This window comes from Rhinopithecus bieti, unplaced genomic scaffold (assembly GCF_001698545.2).
Source record: "Rhinopithecus bieti isolate Rb0 unplaced genomic scaffold, ASM169854v2 scaffold_48387, whole genome shotgun sequence".
NCBI lineage: Eukaryota > Metazoa > Chordata > Mammalia > Primates > Cercopithecidae > Rhinopithecus > Rhinopithecus bieti.
Genome location: NW_016819911.1, coordinates 1,327,225 through 1,345,895, shown reverse-complemented (window position 1 = coordinate 1,345,895; position 18,671 = coordinate 1,327,225). Strand labels below are relative to the sequence as shown.

Here is an 18,671-nt window from a genome sequence, read left to right as displayed (position 1 = left end):
TTTCTTTTTCCTGAATATCTGGACATTTGCCTCAAAGCCATTTACTAAACTTTCTATTCTTTTCCCACCAATTTTAAATGCCATATTTTTCCTGCACTAAATGTTCATGTGTTTTATGTAATTTCAAGAAACCTACTTGTTTTTCTGTTTTGTTGATCTATGTATTTCCGTGTTGTCATTTTAATTTCTTTGGCTAAATAGCACATTGGGTTATCGTAATTTATCCTGACTAATCTTAAATATCTGTTCTTTCGTGCTTTCTCTATATCTTTCACAACTAAAACCAAACATGAAAATGTCTTTCTCACCAACATTATGCTAATAGGTTATCCTTGTATCTTTAACATTTTATCCACTAAACTAAGAAAATATATAAATTAATAGGCTGTGAATAAAGTGACTTTTCTTTAAATTACTTTTTTTGTTTTATGTCACATGTATTATAAAAACCTGTCAGTTATATGATTTGTTTTATGTAATATGAGATAATAGTTTAATTTTTAATTTTTTTAGCGTTTATGAGACTTATTATCATGACATCTATAGTAGAATAAGATTTTATTTACTGATTTGTGCAAAATGGGTTTATACTGATGTGTAATGTAAAAAAGGTGGAGTGAGCAGTGTTTGCTGTTTTGTTTTGGTTTTGGTTTTGAATTTTAGATCTAGTTAGTGGCTTTCATTGTTTCTTGTTTGTCAGTATATTTTTGTTTCTTATGTACCTGGGTGCTTAACATTGTTTGGGGAATCTACGCTGTTTGACCTTCACAAGTTACTGCAACTTTTTGAGCCTTAGTTTTATCACTTGTAAACTGAAATCAGTAATAGTGTTTTATTAATCCAGTTACTGTTGTAATTAAGTGAAATGATTTATGTAAAGTGTTTAGAATAGCATTTGACACAAATTAAATATTTAATGAATGATAATTAGGGTTAATTATAACGTAAGTGCTCTAGTGTAATTTAGGGAAAAGCAGCACCCAGGACTAAAATTATTTGAACTGATTCAGTGAAGCTGAGAGAAAAGGGTGAAAACAATTTTTCTTTTAATAATTTCCTTTATCTATATTGCAAATGTTGCACCAGCAGAGTAAAAGCCTGGCCAGTGATAGAGGAGGCTTAGTTCTCAGAGAAAGTACACACAGTTTCACTGCAAAGTCGGCCCTGAGAAATCTCAGTGTGTATTCAGATTAGTAGTTTGAGATAATAGGAATAATTGTTTTTTACCATTTATCAAATTAATAATTAATGTGAGCATTTGAAAGTGACTTTTCCTTTTGCAAACGCAGCACATTTGTCTTTACAATTTTATGGTGGAAGAATGGCACTAGAAGAAACAGATACCGTCCACCTTCCCTTCTTTCGTCTTTCGCATCATGAATCCAACCTCCACTCATCCATTGTAATGACTGGTTGATTCTAGATCCTCCTGACTCAGTGTCTTTCCTCTGCAGACCCACTCTGAGGAGAGACCGTTCCAATGTGAAGAATGTAAAGCCTTGTTTCGGACCCCATTTTCTTTGCAGAGACACCTGCTAATACATAACAGTAAGTCATGATTCAGGCAGTTGAGAACATAAGGAATTATCTCATACTTCGTTCTTATAACCTTTGAGAATGTAGACATCCCAAAGGTGTGCCTGTAAGTATTTATATAATCTGACTTTAAATGTAAGAAAGACCAAAATTCTGTCTTTCACCTTTTCCCTTTAGATTTGCTTTATTTTTCCACAGTAATATTAATTATTTTATGAGATATTTTATTTTATATAATTTCTTCCCATTACTTAAAGTTTGTATATAAAAGCATATTCCATATTCAGGAAGATATCTGAGTTTTGTTTTGAAACATGATTTAGTTTCCTTTCAAATATAATGATTAAGAAAACATGTCAGACTTTAAAATATGGAGATATGTGGCATCGTTTTATGAGTTCACAAACTTTTCAAGTTGAAAAGGATCAGAGTGTACATCTAATCTGACACCTTAATTTGAGGGGGATACAAAATATTGAAGCTCTGAAGCACCATGACATACTCAAGATTTCACAGCGCAAGGAGTAGCAAACAGGTCCCTGATTGGTGCTTTTCCTACTTACCGCTGCCTGAGATTTCTTCTTTTGTCAATGGCAATTTTTTTCTTTTGCAGTAATTTTATACATAACACACCTTGAGGTGCATTTCCTACTTGCTACTGTCTCAGATTTCTTCTTTTGAAGTCGCATTCTTTTCTTTCTGATTAAGTTTCATACATATGCACCATAAAAGTCTAACGCCTCCACTCAGAGCTCTTTTTACAACACCACAGAATGTCCAGTTATATCATTAAAGGATATCAGTTTATTGAAAGAACATGTTATTGCCAAGCTGAGTTTTAAAGTGGATTCTCTGTTTAGACGCTGAAGTAGCCAGAAACTTACTACAGTACTATATCTAAAAGTAACGGAAAAATTGTGTACCATGGGTAATATTTACTCTTCTTACTTTTAATTTAATGAACTTAATCAGTAGAAAATCCTCTATACACATTAAGTTCCTACTGCAGCTTAAACTTTTAATATTCCTGAGGAAAGAAAAAATAATTAATTTTGACGGTTATACAGAGGCAGTATCTTGGAGAAATTTTCTCTGGTCAAGTGTTCAAAATGCAAAATAATAAAGATACTAAGTTTTCTTAAAATAAGTATTGAGTGGTAATGATTCTGATGAAATGCAATCTGCTTCCTGTTAAGAAAAGGTAGTGTTATGCTCTCAGGCCGTTCTGCATTCAGCTTATAGTCTAAAGAAGTTATTAGCACAACTTACCATTTTTCTTATTAAAAGAACGTGTTTAAAATAAAATTTGTTGTGCAATTGCAGGAATTTCTATTTCATTACCAGTTTGATTTAGAAAAATAACTATTATGAGATGAATGAATGTTAGAATAGAGATTTGGACAAGTAAACCTCATTCACGCTATTGAAATATGGCTAAATTTGACTTGATGCTTGGGAAATTTTGCTTGGGAATGATGAAATTTTATTTCTAATGACAGCAAGGAATTCTTAACAGAAGTAATCTACCACCTTTGCTTTCAGTTTTTTGGTTCTCATTCACTTGAGAAAATAGGATTAAAGTGACTATGTGTAGACTGTGCTGTGGAGTATGTATTTAATATGATGTTGATCAGCACATTAATCACAGGCTTTATGAAGTTGCATCATGACATTTGGCCAGGAAAATCAACTTTGATAATTGAGTGAGTAAATGAGTTATTTAAGGGAAATAAAGTTAGACATCAATTAGTGAAAAGAATGGGAACAACAGAAATGGCTAAAATAGGACAAAATACTAGGTCTTGTCTTATACAATATGAAAATTAAGACCCATTTATTTAACTTTAAAATATGAAAGCTGTTGTTAGAAATTTACATCAGCTTTCTGGCTCAAAATGTGAAGAATAACTTGTAATAATTTTGGGAATTATTGCTATTTCCCAATATGCTGAAAACCAAAAGGCAAGTTGCTGGCTAGCTTGTAGGTACTAAGATAGGGAAAAATTCTTATAAATTTAACACGAAGAAATCTGCAATTAAAGTATGAAAGAAGGAAGGTAAGGACTTCCTTGCTATAGCTTGATGAGATTTTGTACAGGGACCAACATTTTTGTTCACTTGGTAGTTTAATGAAAATGCTTTGATAGGAGCAATCTTAGAGGTTTTATAAAAACATCTCTTTCAGTACCTGAATAGATTTGATATTAACATTAATGTTTACAGTCTTATATCAATTGATATTTCCTTATGCTATCACTGATTATACATCTTGTACAAACAGAATGTTTAAATGAAATGAAAAGAATAAAGATAAAGTAGTTTACAAAAATAGTACTCTGCAACAAAAACGCACAAATAAACAAAGCTCTCAGAATCCACACAGTTCATGCATTGTATGGATGTGACTTTGTTTCAGACATTAAATGTCAACAGGACTCTAAGAGACTTTAAGTTAGAGAGGGATAATTCTATTTAGAAAGACAAAGAGAAGGTAATTTTTCATTTCCTTTTCTCCTTCTTTTGTCCCTCCCTCCATCCTTCCTTTCTTCCTTCCTTTCATGTAAAAAAATAATAGGGTCTTTACATTTCTAAATTTGGTGCTAGTTATGGTGGAAGGAATTTAGAAGAGCTTGGCTAAAATTGAGATAATCTCTTACTTAGACATAGAAATTTAATTATTCTTAATTTTGCCTTGTTATCAATACAATATGGGAATCTATGCTAATATGACAGTTTTCTAAAAAAGGAAATTATATTCAAATACTAGTCTGTCTTGTTTATATAGTCACATACTACATACATTTTATACTGTATTGTTATTAAACATTGTGTTCTAATTGTGCACGTTCATGGCTGTAATTGTATTTAAAATGACCACTAAAACTTAGGCCTATGTGTTAAGAAGAACTATAAAAATAGCGTTATATGAAAGTTAGAAAGTACCATAAGATTTCTATATGTAGTTTCTGAGGTTGTTTTCCCCTCAGCCCCAGGCTGGATAATGAGAAGAAAGTGAAATACCCAGTGTGGCTGCTAGTCTTCATCTTCCTATCCCAATTTAATTCCTCTCTGAAAGACCCCCATCCTCAAAGTCTTGGAGACTTTTTACAACTGCCCAAGGACTGAATCAGGGAGCCTCCAGTCCAGGTTCCTGAGTCAGTACTGAGGAAGCAGGGGCATTGTAACCCTTTCCCCCTCCCAGAATGGGAGGGCCTGAGTTCTGATGCACACTCTCTGCCCTCAGGAGTTTTCCTCCTCAGCTCTCTACCTACGATCCAGTTCTGCCTATTATTTATTCACAGGAAGTCATAGGGACAGTGGTGGGATTTGAGGGGACTTTGGGAGGGGCCCAAAGGCAACTCACCTTGCTTGACAGAGGCCTTGTGTCACTGGAATCTATTTACCTCAAATCCCAGCCCCTGCTGCAGAAGTGAATACTTTTTAAAAATGTTCATGGTAACTTTGAGAATTCTGCTAATTCAGTCCCCACATTTTCCAGTTGAGAAGACTGAAGATGTAAGATGAAAGGACTTCGGCCTGGTCACACAGTGAATTAGCAGATAATGGAACTGAAATTTGTTGTAAAAAAAAAAAAAGTTACATTCTTAGCGCTACAAAGCCAACGTTTTGGAGAAAGCAACTAAGTCTGGCATACATGGGAGGAAATCAATAGGACCCTGCTATTGCTTCTTAAATGTTTCTCTTTGTTTCTAAGGTGAGAGGACTTTCAAGTGCCATCACTGCGATGCTACCTTTAAGAGGAAGGATACATTAAATGTTCATGTCCAGGTGGTTCATGAAAGACACAAGAAGTATAGGTGTGAGCTATGTAATAAGGCCTTTGTTACACCTTCAGTGCTTAGAAGTCATAAGAAAGTAAGTGGAAGTCTTCTGTTAGTTTGAACGGATTACATATTTAAGCAGTATGGGTATATATGTTAACTATCATGTGATAATTATATATTAATCTATCAAAATATTTACTCAAAATGACAAATGTGTGATTTCTATCAGCTCTTCAGACAATGTTCGCTTTCTGCATCTTTCAGGATAGACCTATTTTTTTCCATGAATGAGAACCTGAGTTAGATGGAGACTCTTCATAACCCATAGCTTTGCTGATAGGTGGTTTCTAAAAATTACTCAATGAGCAGGAGCTTATCAATTTTTATTTATTTTTGGTTAATGTAGGCTGTTTCTTTCAAAGAAATACGAGTAGTACTTTAATAATTTTATTTTTTCAAAGTGAATTCTTATGTTTATTGGCAAGTTAATAGACTGAGCCCTTTTGGTATTGGGATGGTCTTTGATCTTTACGTCTCTAGAGCACAGGGACGTTTGTGGTACGGAATGGGGACTTGATAAATTTTTGCTTAACTCAAAGAAAGTGTTCATATAATGATTTGGAGGTTATATTTTTTTGTGTTGTGCTACTTGGGTAATTACCTTAAGGGAATCGAGTTAATTTTTTACTTGCCCAATAATGCATTTTTAAGTATACATTTTAAATAGTAAAACTTGTATTGTAACAAATACACTTAAAGGTTTTAATGCTGGCTTTTTTCCTTATTTTGGAGACAGAGTCTTGCTCTGTTGCCCAGGCTGTAGTGCAGTGGCGTCATCATAGCTTACTGTATCCTCGAACACCTGGGCTCAAGTGATCCTCCTGTTGAAACCTCCTGAGTAGCTGAGACTACAGTCATGTCTTACCATGCCCAGCTAATTTTTTTACATTTTTGTAGAGACAGGGTCTTGCTATGTTGCCCAGGATGGTCTTGAACTCCTGGGCTCAAGGTATCCTCCCATCTCAGTCTCTGAAAGTGCTGGAATTACGGGTGTGAGCCACTGCACTCAGGCGGTGTTAACTTTAGAAGTAACCATGAAGTATGGTAGTTTTCTGCCATTAGTATATGATACTGAATGAATGTGAAGAAATAACTCCTGCTTCAGTATCTTATCTTATCTATCCTTAATACAACTGTTTCAAAAGGATTGAATTGAGTAACTTTCTTTTCCTGAATTTTTTAGTATTTAATTTTTATGGGTAATAGTAGATGTAGTTATATACAGGAGATATTTTATATATATATATTTTGTTTGTTTGTTTGTTTGTTTGAGTCAGAGTCTTACTCTGTCACCCAGGCTGGAGTGCAGTGATGCCATCTTGGCTCTCTGCAACCTCTGCCTCCTGGGTTCAAGCAATTCTTGAGCCTCAACCTCCCAAGTAGCTGGGAGTTTAAGTGCCTACTATCACGCCTGGCTAATTTTTTGTATTTTTAGTAGAGATGGGGTTTCACCATGCTGGCCAGGCTGGTGTAGAACTCTTGACCTCAAGTGATGTGCCCACCTTGGGTTCCCAAAGTGCTGCGATTATAGGCATGAGCCACTGTGAACAGCCTGAGATATTACATTTTGATACAGGTATTCAGTGTATAATAATCACATCTAGGGTATATGGGTTCCTGTATTTTTAATGCTGAGTAATAATGATATTATCTAGTTTTTTTGTTGTTGTTGTTTAGAGCTCTGAATAAAATAGTCTTTCAACTTTCTTCACTTGAATTACTTTTTGCATGAATTTAACAGATTTTTTGTTGTCTTTCAATAAATAAAGGAAAATTATAGTGAGCTTTCAAGAGAGTTTACCTTGTCTGCAATAATAGTCACACAGTATATTTTGTATTGTGTTACTCATTTTAATCTCATAAATTTATTCAGTATTGTTCTTAAAGTGAGCTGTTTCCATGCTTTCTTATTCATATTTAAGGTAGTTTAGTATTATACCTTTAATGTCTTTTGCAACTAGCTAACCAAAATTGGAACCTAATGATAGCTATATTTTTGAGTTAAATGAAAGGAATATTTTAATTTTTTTCATTAATATAACCCTAATATCCTTTAGTTTGGAACTTCTTCGGTTTGGAACCAATGACAGTCATATAAATGAACAATGAAATACATAGCAGCAAAAGAAATGCTGTGATTTTATGAATAAATTACAAATAGATTAGTAATTACCTGTTTGGAATAATTCAATGCTCTAACTGTATATATATATAATTTCTAAACAACCTTACACTAATGAAGGACAAATTGGCATACTTTGCCCCTTCTGTCAGAGAATGAAAAGAAGAGAGATCAAAAATAAAATAAAATAAAATAAAAGAAGAGAGGTCTGTTATATGTTAAAATGTTATATATTTTACTTTAGATTGAACCATAATGTGGACCAGGGGAGTAAAGGCTCTTACTGAAGTGTAAAGATATATAACTCTTTTGTATATCAGCTTGTAGTAAAAATGGAAAGTTAAGTGCTTGCCAAATACAAAATCCAGGAGATGCCTGTTTTACACAGTGTTGTTGGCTAGCATGGTAGTTGATTCGGCTGTTTTCAAGCTTGAGTATAATATAAATTGTTTCAAGGAAAAAAAAAAAAACAAAAGACACTGATACTGACTAAGGTCTTTAGTTTATAGCTCTTTAAAAATTGTAAACATGATAGTACATATCCAAATACACATTTTAATACAAATTGCAAATTTGCAAATTAAATATTAATAAGGCTGCAAAGTCAGTTACATTAACGTTAACAATTTAATATGGAAGATGAAAATGTTTTGCTATGGTGATGGTTCTTTGATGTTGTCAAGTGATGAGGTAATTGCCCCACCCCTTTTTCTCTATGACAGCCAGTGTTCTCTTCTGAGAAACATCATTAAAAAAAAACCATTTCTGTTCTTTTTTCATTAGTTTATGGCAGTTCAGATACTACTTGACTACTTGTTAGGAATTTGTTCTTAAGAACAAAGGCAAACATAGGCCCTGGAAGCTCTGTTTTGTGATTGTAACCTAGATGATTGTAACCTAGACGATAAAATTAATACTTTTATTAATTTTTTGGTTACATTGAAAAAAAATTCTAAAAGTAGTCTTAGAAAGAATGTGTACATACCTGAAGGAATTGCTTTCACCTCCCTTCTTCCCCGATCTCTTAAGTTTGAGAAACACTGGGACTTGAGAATAGCTCTGATCCTTCATTAATTGGAATTATCTGTTTTTATGTTGGGAGCAAAATTGGTCTCTTGATGTGACTGTGGGGCCAGTTTAAAATGCACAATCTTCCTCCTCCTTTGGGGAGGGGTCACTCTTTTCTCTTTGAACTCTCCAGCATTTATCGAAACTTGCTTTTTAAATATACTTACTTACCTTTCCTCGCGTGATTGTTTATACCTAGATTAAAGGCATGTTGAGGGCAGAAATATGCTTTCAAATTGACTGCTCAGTTACCACCTGCTGATTTTAAGGATCAAATCAGATTTATATTCCTTTTTGCTTTGCAGTAAAACCAGTCTAGTCAAACAGCATAACACAAGTAACAGATGACTTTGTTAAGATTAATTCTGTCCTCAAGAGTTAAATACACACAAAGAATGTGAAAAATCCTTCAAATGAAGTGTTTCTTGGCAACTGGGAAGGGTAGCTATAGCCCTATTTTGATTATGTGGTTTTGCTAGAATATACTGGTTTTGTATAATTTAATCATTTTTGGTTGGGGCTCCATGAGGGCTTAAAAAAGTAAACTGCAGAACGATTTGGAAATTAACACTAATGCATGATTCTAAGGCATTTTTTTTTTTTTGAGCCAATGGAAATATCCATCATAAATTGTTTAAAATCTCATTGTGAAATTAAATCATTTTAATGAAATGTAATCCTAGAAAATAAGGATGTACTATTGTCAGAGGCATTTAATCATCTTCACCTAATTCTTTGTATTTATCCTTAGCCTTTTTATCCCTTTCCATTTAGACACATACAGGAGAAAAGGAGAAAATCTGTCCATATTGTGGCCAGAAATTTGCCAGCAGTGGTACACTCCGAGTTCATATCCGGAGCCACACAGGTATGGAGACTGTAATTAGACAAGTGATAAAAACCACTTAGAGAAATCACATGCTTCCAAGACAGGAAATATTGTAATAGTACAAATATCTTCCAGATTAAGAATTAATCTTGGCTGTTTTCTCTCTCTTAAAGCATTGTAAAATCCAGTTTTTTCATCTAGAAGAATTTAAAATAAGTATATTTTCTCAAATTAAGTAAAACATCTAAAGTGGAAATAATGTTTTTAATGTTTGGTTGTGATATAACTGTGATTAACTTCTATGTGATTCTAATGGATGGAATGAGAGAATAACAGTTTCACTTTACATAGATAGTTAAGGGCATCGACTTGATTTATAATCCCTCCTGTAACTCATGTCAAATGTGGCCTTTTTACCTTGGAATGTTGCATGAATGCTCTAGGATTTATTGGATACCAGGGTGGGTGCTGTGAATGAATATCCGTTATGCCACGGACTGCTTCCTAAAGATCCCCTTCTTTTCTTACCACTTCTGTGTAATTTCTCCAATGAAAGAAAGCTGTGCCCTAGTGGAGGTTGAATGAACAACTGAATATACTTGAAAGAACCTTGTCTGGATCCTACCTATCACGTAGATAAGCCCTTGAAAAAGACTTGAAAGAATACTATTAATATTGATAACCAGATGATTTTACACTAGTCTGAAAACTTTATTCAGTAGCTCGAATCTAATTATATGGAGAACCATGTGACTGGATTATACAGCTGAAGTTTCCTCTTCAAGGGCTGTAGTATTTGACTTTCTTTACCTTTGTATCCCCGGTACGTAGCTCAATGTCTAGCATAATAACTGTATTGTCAATGGAGAAACGTTAAAGTAGGCCAAAGAATCAATACAGTGAATATTAGATATAGGTGAAGAAAGGGACACCCTTGGAGCGTAATTTTTAATTTTCTGACTAAAGCTTAAAGACATATGATCAGTTTAGTATTTGTTATCTTAGAATAGGTACTTAAATACTTTTAAATGAAACACATAACCAAGAACAGATAGCTGTGGAATAACAGGTGCTCTAAAGAAGAAAGGAAGGTTTTTCTTAATTAGAAGTCATCTAGAGAAAGTGAGCCTTTTGGGATCAAGTGTCGCAGAAGCAGAGAGCTGCAAAATGAAAAGCAGAGGGCAGCACGTGGGAATGAGAAGCAGAGAACCATGTTGAGGGCAGATGTACTTAAAATTGTGCCAACGACCGGTTGGTACTGATGGTACAGGAGTAAGGAACTAATGAAGAGGGACCAGAGAGAGTTTTGAAGTTCCTGGCCAGCACGGCAGTCTAGTGGTATAATCTTTGATGTCACTGGGCAGCACTCTTTTATGTGTATTTGTGGCAGTATGGAGTTAGGACGGAGTAAGGGCAAGGGCGAAATCAACAGCCCTTCACTCTGATATCAGTAATTCTTAGAAGATATCTTTGTGCCATACTTAGATTTAGTTTGCTTAGCAGATTTCATGCTGTATTAGTGTGCATGTACGTTTAATTTGTGTATGAGAAGAGGGCAAGTAGGGAATAGGAAACTTGTATTATATGTACATATCAGAATAGTCAGTTTATGGTAATGCCCCAAGACATGATGTAATTGTGTTATGTTTGGTATAGTGTGTTTTTAAAAGGCAGGGACCTACATTGTTCAGAATGTATTAAGACATAGCTACCAGCACAGAAAAGATGAACCCAATCCAGTAGAACCCTTGGTTGTTCAAAATAATTCCATCCTTGAGGATATCGTATGCCTGCATTTTATTTTACTCATAGTACGGCTAGGCAGTGGAGAAGAACAAAGCACTTACACTAGTAATTGCTCCTAAAATTTTAATTATTATTATCCTCCATAAAATTACAATAATAAGATTTTTAGAGTTGCAAGAATTCTCTCTGATAAAATTATTAAATATATGTCATGGTTTTATTATCTTATGTTCTATATTATGTATAAAGTATATTCTAAACTCCAAATCACTTTATGTGTCATTTGGTTATTTATTGTGTACATGGGTCGGGGCCAAATGTTGTACAGATTCTGGCCTATTAAATTTGGCTTCTGATCAAGAGAACTGGTCATCTAAATTCAGATAGCAGTGGTAAGGCACAATGAACCTACACATACAATTTGATTGATAGATAAATAAATTATATGTGTGTGTGTGTGTCTGTGTGTATATATATATGTGTGTGTATATATATATACGTATATATATATATATATATAGAGAGAGAGAGAGAGAGAGAGAGAGAGAGAGAGAGAGAGACAGGGACAGAGAGAGGGAGAAAGTGGTGTATGTGTTTGTAGGTCCACACAGAAACTATAATTCTAATTGTCTATCTAGTTATTTATTTATCTATCTAGTTATTTACAGATTTTTCTGTTTAAAATAAAACTTACTATACTTTCTCATTTTACAGTTCTTCTTTGGGTTATTTTGATGTCAAGCCTATGCCCTCATTGACCACTGCCTAGCAGTGTGACTGAGGTTGTGTTGGAAGTGGTTGGTGGCTGGCATCTTGGCCTCCATAACAGCCCTGGCACAAATTTGTTTTCCTGCATGGACAAATGATGCTTTTGCTTCCCTTTTATTTTCTTTGTCCTGTCCCTCAAATGATAAGCATCCATTTGCCCTCCCAGGCGGTTCAGTAACCACATAGTTTTATGCAGTTATTTCACTAGTATGACAGCAGAGCTCCGAATGTTTTGATTCTGTAAATTCAGTGTTTTCTTCTCCCTGCATTACTTTTCCTTATGAAGTCACCTGGTTTTATTCAGCTGTTTTTCAGTGCTAGGTGTAGCACTTTAAGGGTGTGCTATCACATGATGAAGGTGATGGTCACGACCTATTCTTCAAGAAGTATTTAGTTATACATTATTTAGAAAGGACACAATGAAGTGGCAAGGACCACGAGTGAAGGCAGGGTGGGGACAGTCAGGAGAGGACAGCTGATGCAGCCTCTGTGGAGCAGTGTTCTTTGGATCAGTGATGCTCATGTTGTGGCCTCATCACTCCGTACCACTCTTAAAAATAATCGAGGATTCTGGAAAGCTTTTGTTTATGTGGGTTGTATCTATAACTATTTGACATATTAGAAATTAAAGCTGTTTACCATATTAGAAAATTTAAAAATGTTTACTTGTTAATTTACTAAAAATAACATTATTATACCCATTACATGTTAGAATATATATTTTTATAGAAAATACCTGCATTTTCTAGAAATCATTTAGTGTGAAAGGAGAAGTTGTTTTACATTTCTGAAAGTCTGGTTTAAGAGGAGACAGCTTGATTCTCATATCTGTTTCTTCACTCATCCTGCTGCAGTATCTTTTGATTGCAGCAGGATGCAGAATTTGAAGAAAATCTGGCCTCATGGATATGTAGTTAGAAGGGGAAAGTATTTTAATAGTTGTCAAATAATTTTGGATGTTATTACAGTGGATGATATTACCATGGATATTATTCCTGCACTAAAACTCAAAAAGGGCTAGTGTTTTTAAAGGCTTACTGTTGTGTGGAACCTAAAATTATCTCAGTGAGTTTTGCCTATTCTGTGACAGTAGAATCAGTTGATCTGTGTTGCAATTCGAATGATCTTTTACCCATGCATGATTCTGTAACATCATCATGTTACAGATAACTTGGAAAATATTGGCTCACTAAGTTATGCAGATCTTTTATGTTTTACATTACTTAGAGGAAGAACATTTTATCTTATTCAGGGGATGATATGTTAATGTCATTGCTGATCTCATTACATAGCCTAAATATTCAGAAGCCTTCAAGCACTTGGGAGCATTCTAAATTTTGCTTGACTGCTATAATTCCTATATTTCCTAACAATTCCTATCGTTTCCTTTTTTCTTTATTTTTTTCAATGACAGGCTCACTTCTTTTATATTCAAAGAACAAATGTTCACAAAATGTTTAATAACCATAATTTGTCTATCAGTCATTTTGTTTCATATAAAAATGGTGTTCTATGAAAAAAACTGCCAGGTCAGCTCACAACTCAGTCACTCAAGTGCTTTTCCTTGAGACAACTTTCATACATCAGCATGCGTTACAAGTGCTTTCTGCTTAATTTCCAAATATTGAAAAGATGATACACAAAGGCTAGAACTTAATAAATACATTTATTTAAACATATTAATATGTTTTGCTTAATCACAGATGTTCTCAAGTGAAACTGGCATTCATTTCTACTGTGAGTTGTGACTGTGAAGACTACAGTGACTAGTATTACAAATTGAGGTCACTAGCAGTTACCAGTTTTACTCACCATTACTTTTATGCCATTAGAGTAAATGTCAACATGGTGAAAAAGACAAATAACATAATAGTAATATTATGAAAGTAGTTTTGACCTTGCAGACCTTGTAAAGAGTCTTGGTGATTCCCAGGAGTACTCAGGCCATATTTGGGGAACAGATACTCTTGAAGGGCCCCCTGGCCAATGATAAATACCTAGGAAAAAGCAATTTGTGTGAAATATGTGTTGGCCCCTGTGAATAAGAACCCAGCTGACAGAGGCTATTCTGTTTAACTGGGGCCATTTCTCTCACTTGATTTCTCAGACTGGTATTGCTTCCAACTGTTGCTGCGGCATTCTTGATAATAAATTTTCAAGCTTTTGCCACTGCTGCTGCTGCTGCCACTGCAACATGTTAATGTCCATTGGCATTGCCTTTGCTGCAAAAGTCAGTTGATGAGTAGGTTTGCCAACTTTGACTCTACTTTTGCATAGGAATTGTTCACTGTTGGGCTGATATTATTATGTTTAGGACTGTAAATAGAAAAACATTAAGACTTTCTAAATTTGGGCTTACTTGTAGATATGTTCTAGAATTCAACTCCAAAACCTGCCTGCAGATAGCAAAAGATAGAAATTTGATAAAAGATCATCCTATCAGTAATGTTTTTGCTGATATTTGAAATTATGTAGTTAGAGTTCAGGGGACTCTGAGTTCTCATGAGATTGAATAATTTTTCCCACCTAGAAAGTTGCCGTGATTAGTAGAAACAGGTCTCAGTGTGTTTCCTGTTATACCCTCCTCTGCCATGGGAGTCAGTCTTGCATAATGGAAACAGCAGGGGCTTTGGGATGCTGGCTTGAGTTCAAATCCTAGCCCCCACCACTAGCTAGTCATATACTTTTGAGCAAATTTCTTCATGTCTCTAAGTCCTGTTTTACATTGTACATTTTTATGAAGAATAAATGAAATCATGTATGTAAAGTACTTCGTGCTAGTTCATAGTAGATGGCCAGTTCATTTTCATAAGTATAATTTCTAAAATTCTTATATGATATCACTCCTTGTTAAGACTACTTTTCCAAAGTTAAATGAATTGTGTTTATTAATATACCATGGCAAGCCTTTACTGAATGATATAACCTCTTATATTATTTTCTACTTTTCTTCTTAGGTTTATTTACAGGACATCATACTGAGAATTTTCATGTTCAATACCTTTCCCTTTTATTTCTTCCAACTTTATTAAGATCTTAAATTGCTGAATATGCTGAAATTTTCATAACTTAGTTTTGTAGATAAAATCTTGGTTGACTATTGATAAGGAATTGACTTAATATCATGATGTTTGGCATACTTTTAATCATGGAATATTCTTAATATATTAATTTGGGGAAAATGCATTTTAGATGGCTATGTTGCTGATTAACTAAGACTTTTTTTTTTAAAGGCTAAGCATTCTTTTTAATACATGTTTAAATGACAACTCAGTTGAAACAATATTTTTGATGGTATTTAAAATTCTGAACTGTGTATCTCCCACCAATTTTTTCCTTGAAATTAAACCATAGTAACCTCCAAAATACAGTTGATAAATGGTTTGCCTTGCCACATAAAAACTTATCCTTGGCTTTTAATATTTGTACTGCCTTATTTATTAGGCATAAATCCAAAGTATGCTTGATTCCTAAGTCTGAAAAGACGTTACAGGCAACAATGTTTGTTTTATAAAAGAACATTGTTATGTTCCTTGAAAACTGTTTATAGTGGCAAAAAATTGGAAAAGATCCTACATATTTAACATTGAAAGAACTCATAATTTATGGTATATCCATAAACTGGACTATTATGTAGGTAATAAGAGTGATATGGATATATACTAATTAACATGAAAAGAAATGAGAAAGATAAGTTACAAAAAGAAGGATATATTTTGTAAGAATAAAGCATTTATATTTAAAAAACTGAAAAGTTATCTACTAAATTATTAACTGCTTTTATTTCTATATGTTATAAATATGGTTAGTTTAATTTTCTTTATGATTTTCTGTTTTCTAATTTTTATAATAATTTCTCTTGTATAATACAAATATTTAGTGTGTATATCATGATTGTGCAAGTAATTGTTATTATAAGATTTGTGCTAAAATACTTAGGTGTGAAACTTCTCTGTATCTTATTCTCAAATGGACCAGGAAGAAGGAGGGCATATAAAAATACATGTTAAAAAAGAGAAATGAGAAGGAGAAAGCAAATTTGGTGAAATGTTAATAAATATTAAACCTAAGTGAGTTTATACAGTGTTCACTGTACTATTCTTTCAACATTTCCTCATGTTTGAAATTTTCATATTTAAAAATAAATAGGGGTCAGGTGCGGTGGCTTACGCCTGTAATCTCAGCACTTTGGGAGGTCGAGGTGGGCAGATCACTTGAGGTAAGGAGTTTGAGACCAGCCTGGCCAACGTGGCAAAACCCCGTCTCTACTGAAAATACAAAAATTAGCCGTGGTGGTGGGTGCCTGTAATCCCAGCTACTTGGGAGACTGAGGTGGGAGAACCGCTTGGACCTGGAAGGCAGAGGTTGCAGTGAACCGACATCACGCCACTGCACTCCGGCCTGGGCTACAGAATGAGACTCGACCTCAAAAAACAAACAAATAAATAAATAGGGATGTTTTATTCCAATGAGAGCAACCGTGTAGATGCAGCTGCCACTTAAGTGGACCAGAGAATTGTTTCCTCAACATCTAGCTTCATAGCTTAAGTCTTGTGCATGTCTCTGCCAGAGCCTGATTCTTTCAACAGGAAGACTTCTATTCCCTAAACATAAGCAGACATTTTGTTGTTTTGTTGTTGTTTTCTTACAGTTATACTGCTTAGAGAAGCAGTCTTCTGAAGAAGCTGAATGTCATTATTTCATGCTTCATACATCTTGAGGATGCTAGATTTATCTTCTTTTTTTTTATTATTATTATACTTTAAGTTCTAGGGTACATGTGCATAATGTGCAGGTTCTTGTTACATATGTATGACTTATTGCCATGCGGATGCGATGTGCTGCACCGCATCAACTCGTCAGTCTCGCGCCTTGAAGCACCTCCTGTCCAATTCCGTCATTGATACTCACGCATATGCAGAGAACTCTCTCTAATGCAAACCTCCTCCCCCCTCTTGCTCCACCTCCCATGATAGGCTGCTCCTCTGAGATGTGTATGGATGGTCCTTCTTCCCCCGTGTCCCTGCACTGAGCCAAGTGGATCTCATTTGTTCAGTTCCCACCTATGAGTGAGAACATGCGTGTTTGGTTTTCTGTTCTTGGATAGTTTGCTAAGAATGATTGGTTTCCAGCTGCATCCATTGTCCCTACAAAGGACCAAACTCATCCTTTTTTATGGCTGCATAGTAATTCCATGTTATATGTGCCACATTTTCTTAATGCCATCTGTCACAGATGGACATTTGGGTTGATTCCAAGTCTTTGCTATTGTGAATAGTGCCGCGCAATAAACATACGTGTGCATGTGCTTGCCTTATGAGCAGCATGAATCAATGCATCCTTCATTCGTATATACGCTGGCCACACGCAATATGGGGAGAGGCTGGGTCATAGGTACATTCTAGTTCTAGATCCTTGAGAAATTGCCATACTGTTTTCCATAATGGTGAACTATTTACAATCCCAACCAACAGTGGTAAAAGGTTCCCTATTTCTCTCACATCCTCTCGCCAGCACGTTGTTTCCTTGACTTTTAATGATTGCCAAATTCATAAAGCAAGTCCTTAGAGATTTACAAAGAAGACTAGACTTCCCATACAATTAATATTGGGAGACTCAACACTCCACTGTCATATTAGACAGATCAACGAGACAGAAGTTAACAGGAATCCAAGAATTGAACTCATCTCTGCACCAAGCGCACCCAATAGACATCCTATATGAACTCTCCACCCCAAATCAAAGAATATACATTCTTCTCTAGCACCACATCACACTTATTCCAAAACTGACCACATAAGGAATAAAGCACCCTATGCAAATGTAGAGAACAGAAATTATAAAAACTGTCTCTCAGACCACAATAGTGCAATCAAACTAGAAATCAGGACCTAAGAAACTCAATCAAACCGCTCCAACTACATGGAAACTGCAACAACCTGCTCCTGATGCGCTAGCTGGGTACATAACAAACATGAAGGCAGAAATAAGACGTTCTTTGAAACCAATGAGAACAAAGATATCTAAATACTAGATCTCTGGGACACATTAAAGCAGTGGTGGTAGAGGGAAATTTATATGCATAAATGGCCCGCAAGAGAAAGCTGGAAGACTAAAATTGACACACTACATCACAATAAAAGAACTGGAAAGCAAGAGCAAACCACATTCAAAAGCTACAGATAGGCAAAAAACTAAATCAGAGCAGAACTGAGGATATAGAGACACCAAAAAACCCTCCAAAAAATCAGTGTAATCCAGGAGCTTGGTTTTTTGAAAAGATCAACATCTATTTCAACAAAATTGACAGAACCGGCTAGCAAGACTAATAAAAAAAAAGAGAGAAGAATCCAAATAGACACAATAAAAAATGATAAAGGGGATATTCACCACGGACCCACAGAAATACAAACTACCATCAGAGAATTACTTATAACATCCCTCTATGCAAATAAACTTAGAAATCTAGAAGAGATGGATAATTTCCTGGACACTACACTCTCGCCAATGACTAAACCAGGAAGAATTGAATCCCTGAATAGACCAAGAGCAGGCTCTGAATGAAGGCCATATTAATAGCCTACACAACATGGAAAAAAGTCCAAGGACCAGATTGGATTTCCACAGCTGAATTTTACCCAGAGGACAGGAGGAGCTGGTGCCATTCCTCTGAAACTATTCCAATCAATAGAAACAAAGAGCGGAATCCTCCCTATACTTTCATTTATGAGCAACTCATCCTGATACCAAGCCTGGC

The 18,671-nt window shown here is 34.9% G+C and overlaps 1 protein-coding gene across 1 annotated transcript in view; it reads left to right on the top strand.

The window, feature by feature from the left end:
• The window catches only part of PRDM5 (PR/SET domain 5), a 233,986-nt gene that overhangs the window by 142,108 nt on the left and 73,207 nt on the right, over window positions 1-18,671 (top strand). The window contains 3 exon segments of the mRNA XM_017859310.1: window positions 1,455-1,548; window positions 5,252-5,412; window positions 9,346-9,439. Of these exon segments, the coding sequence (XP_017714799.1) occupies window positions 1,455-1,548; window positions 5,252-5,412; window positions 9,346-9,439 (349 nt within the window).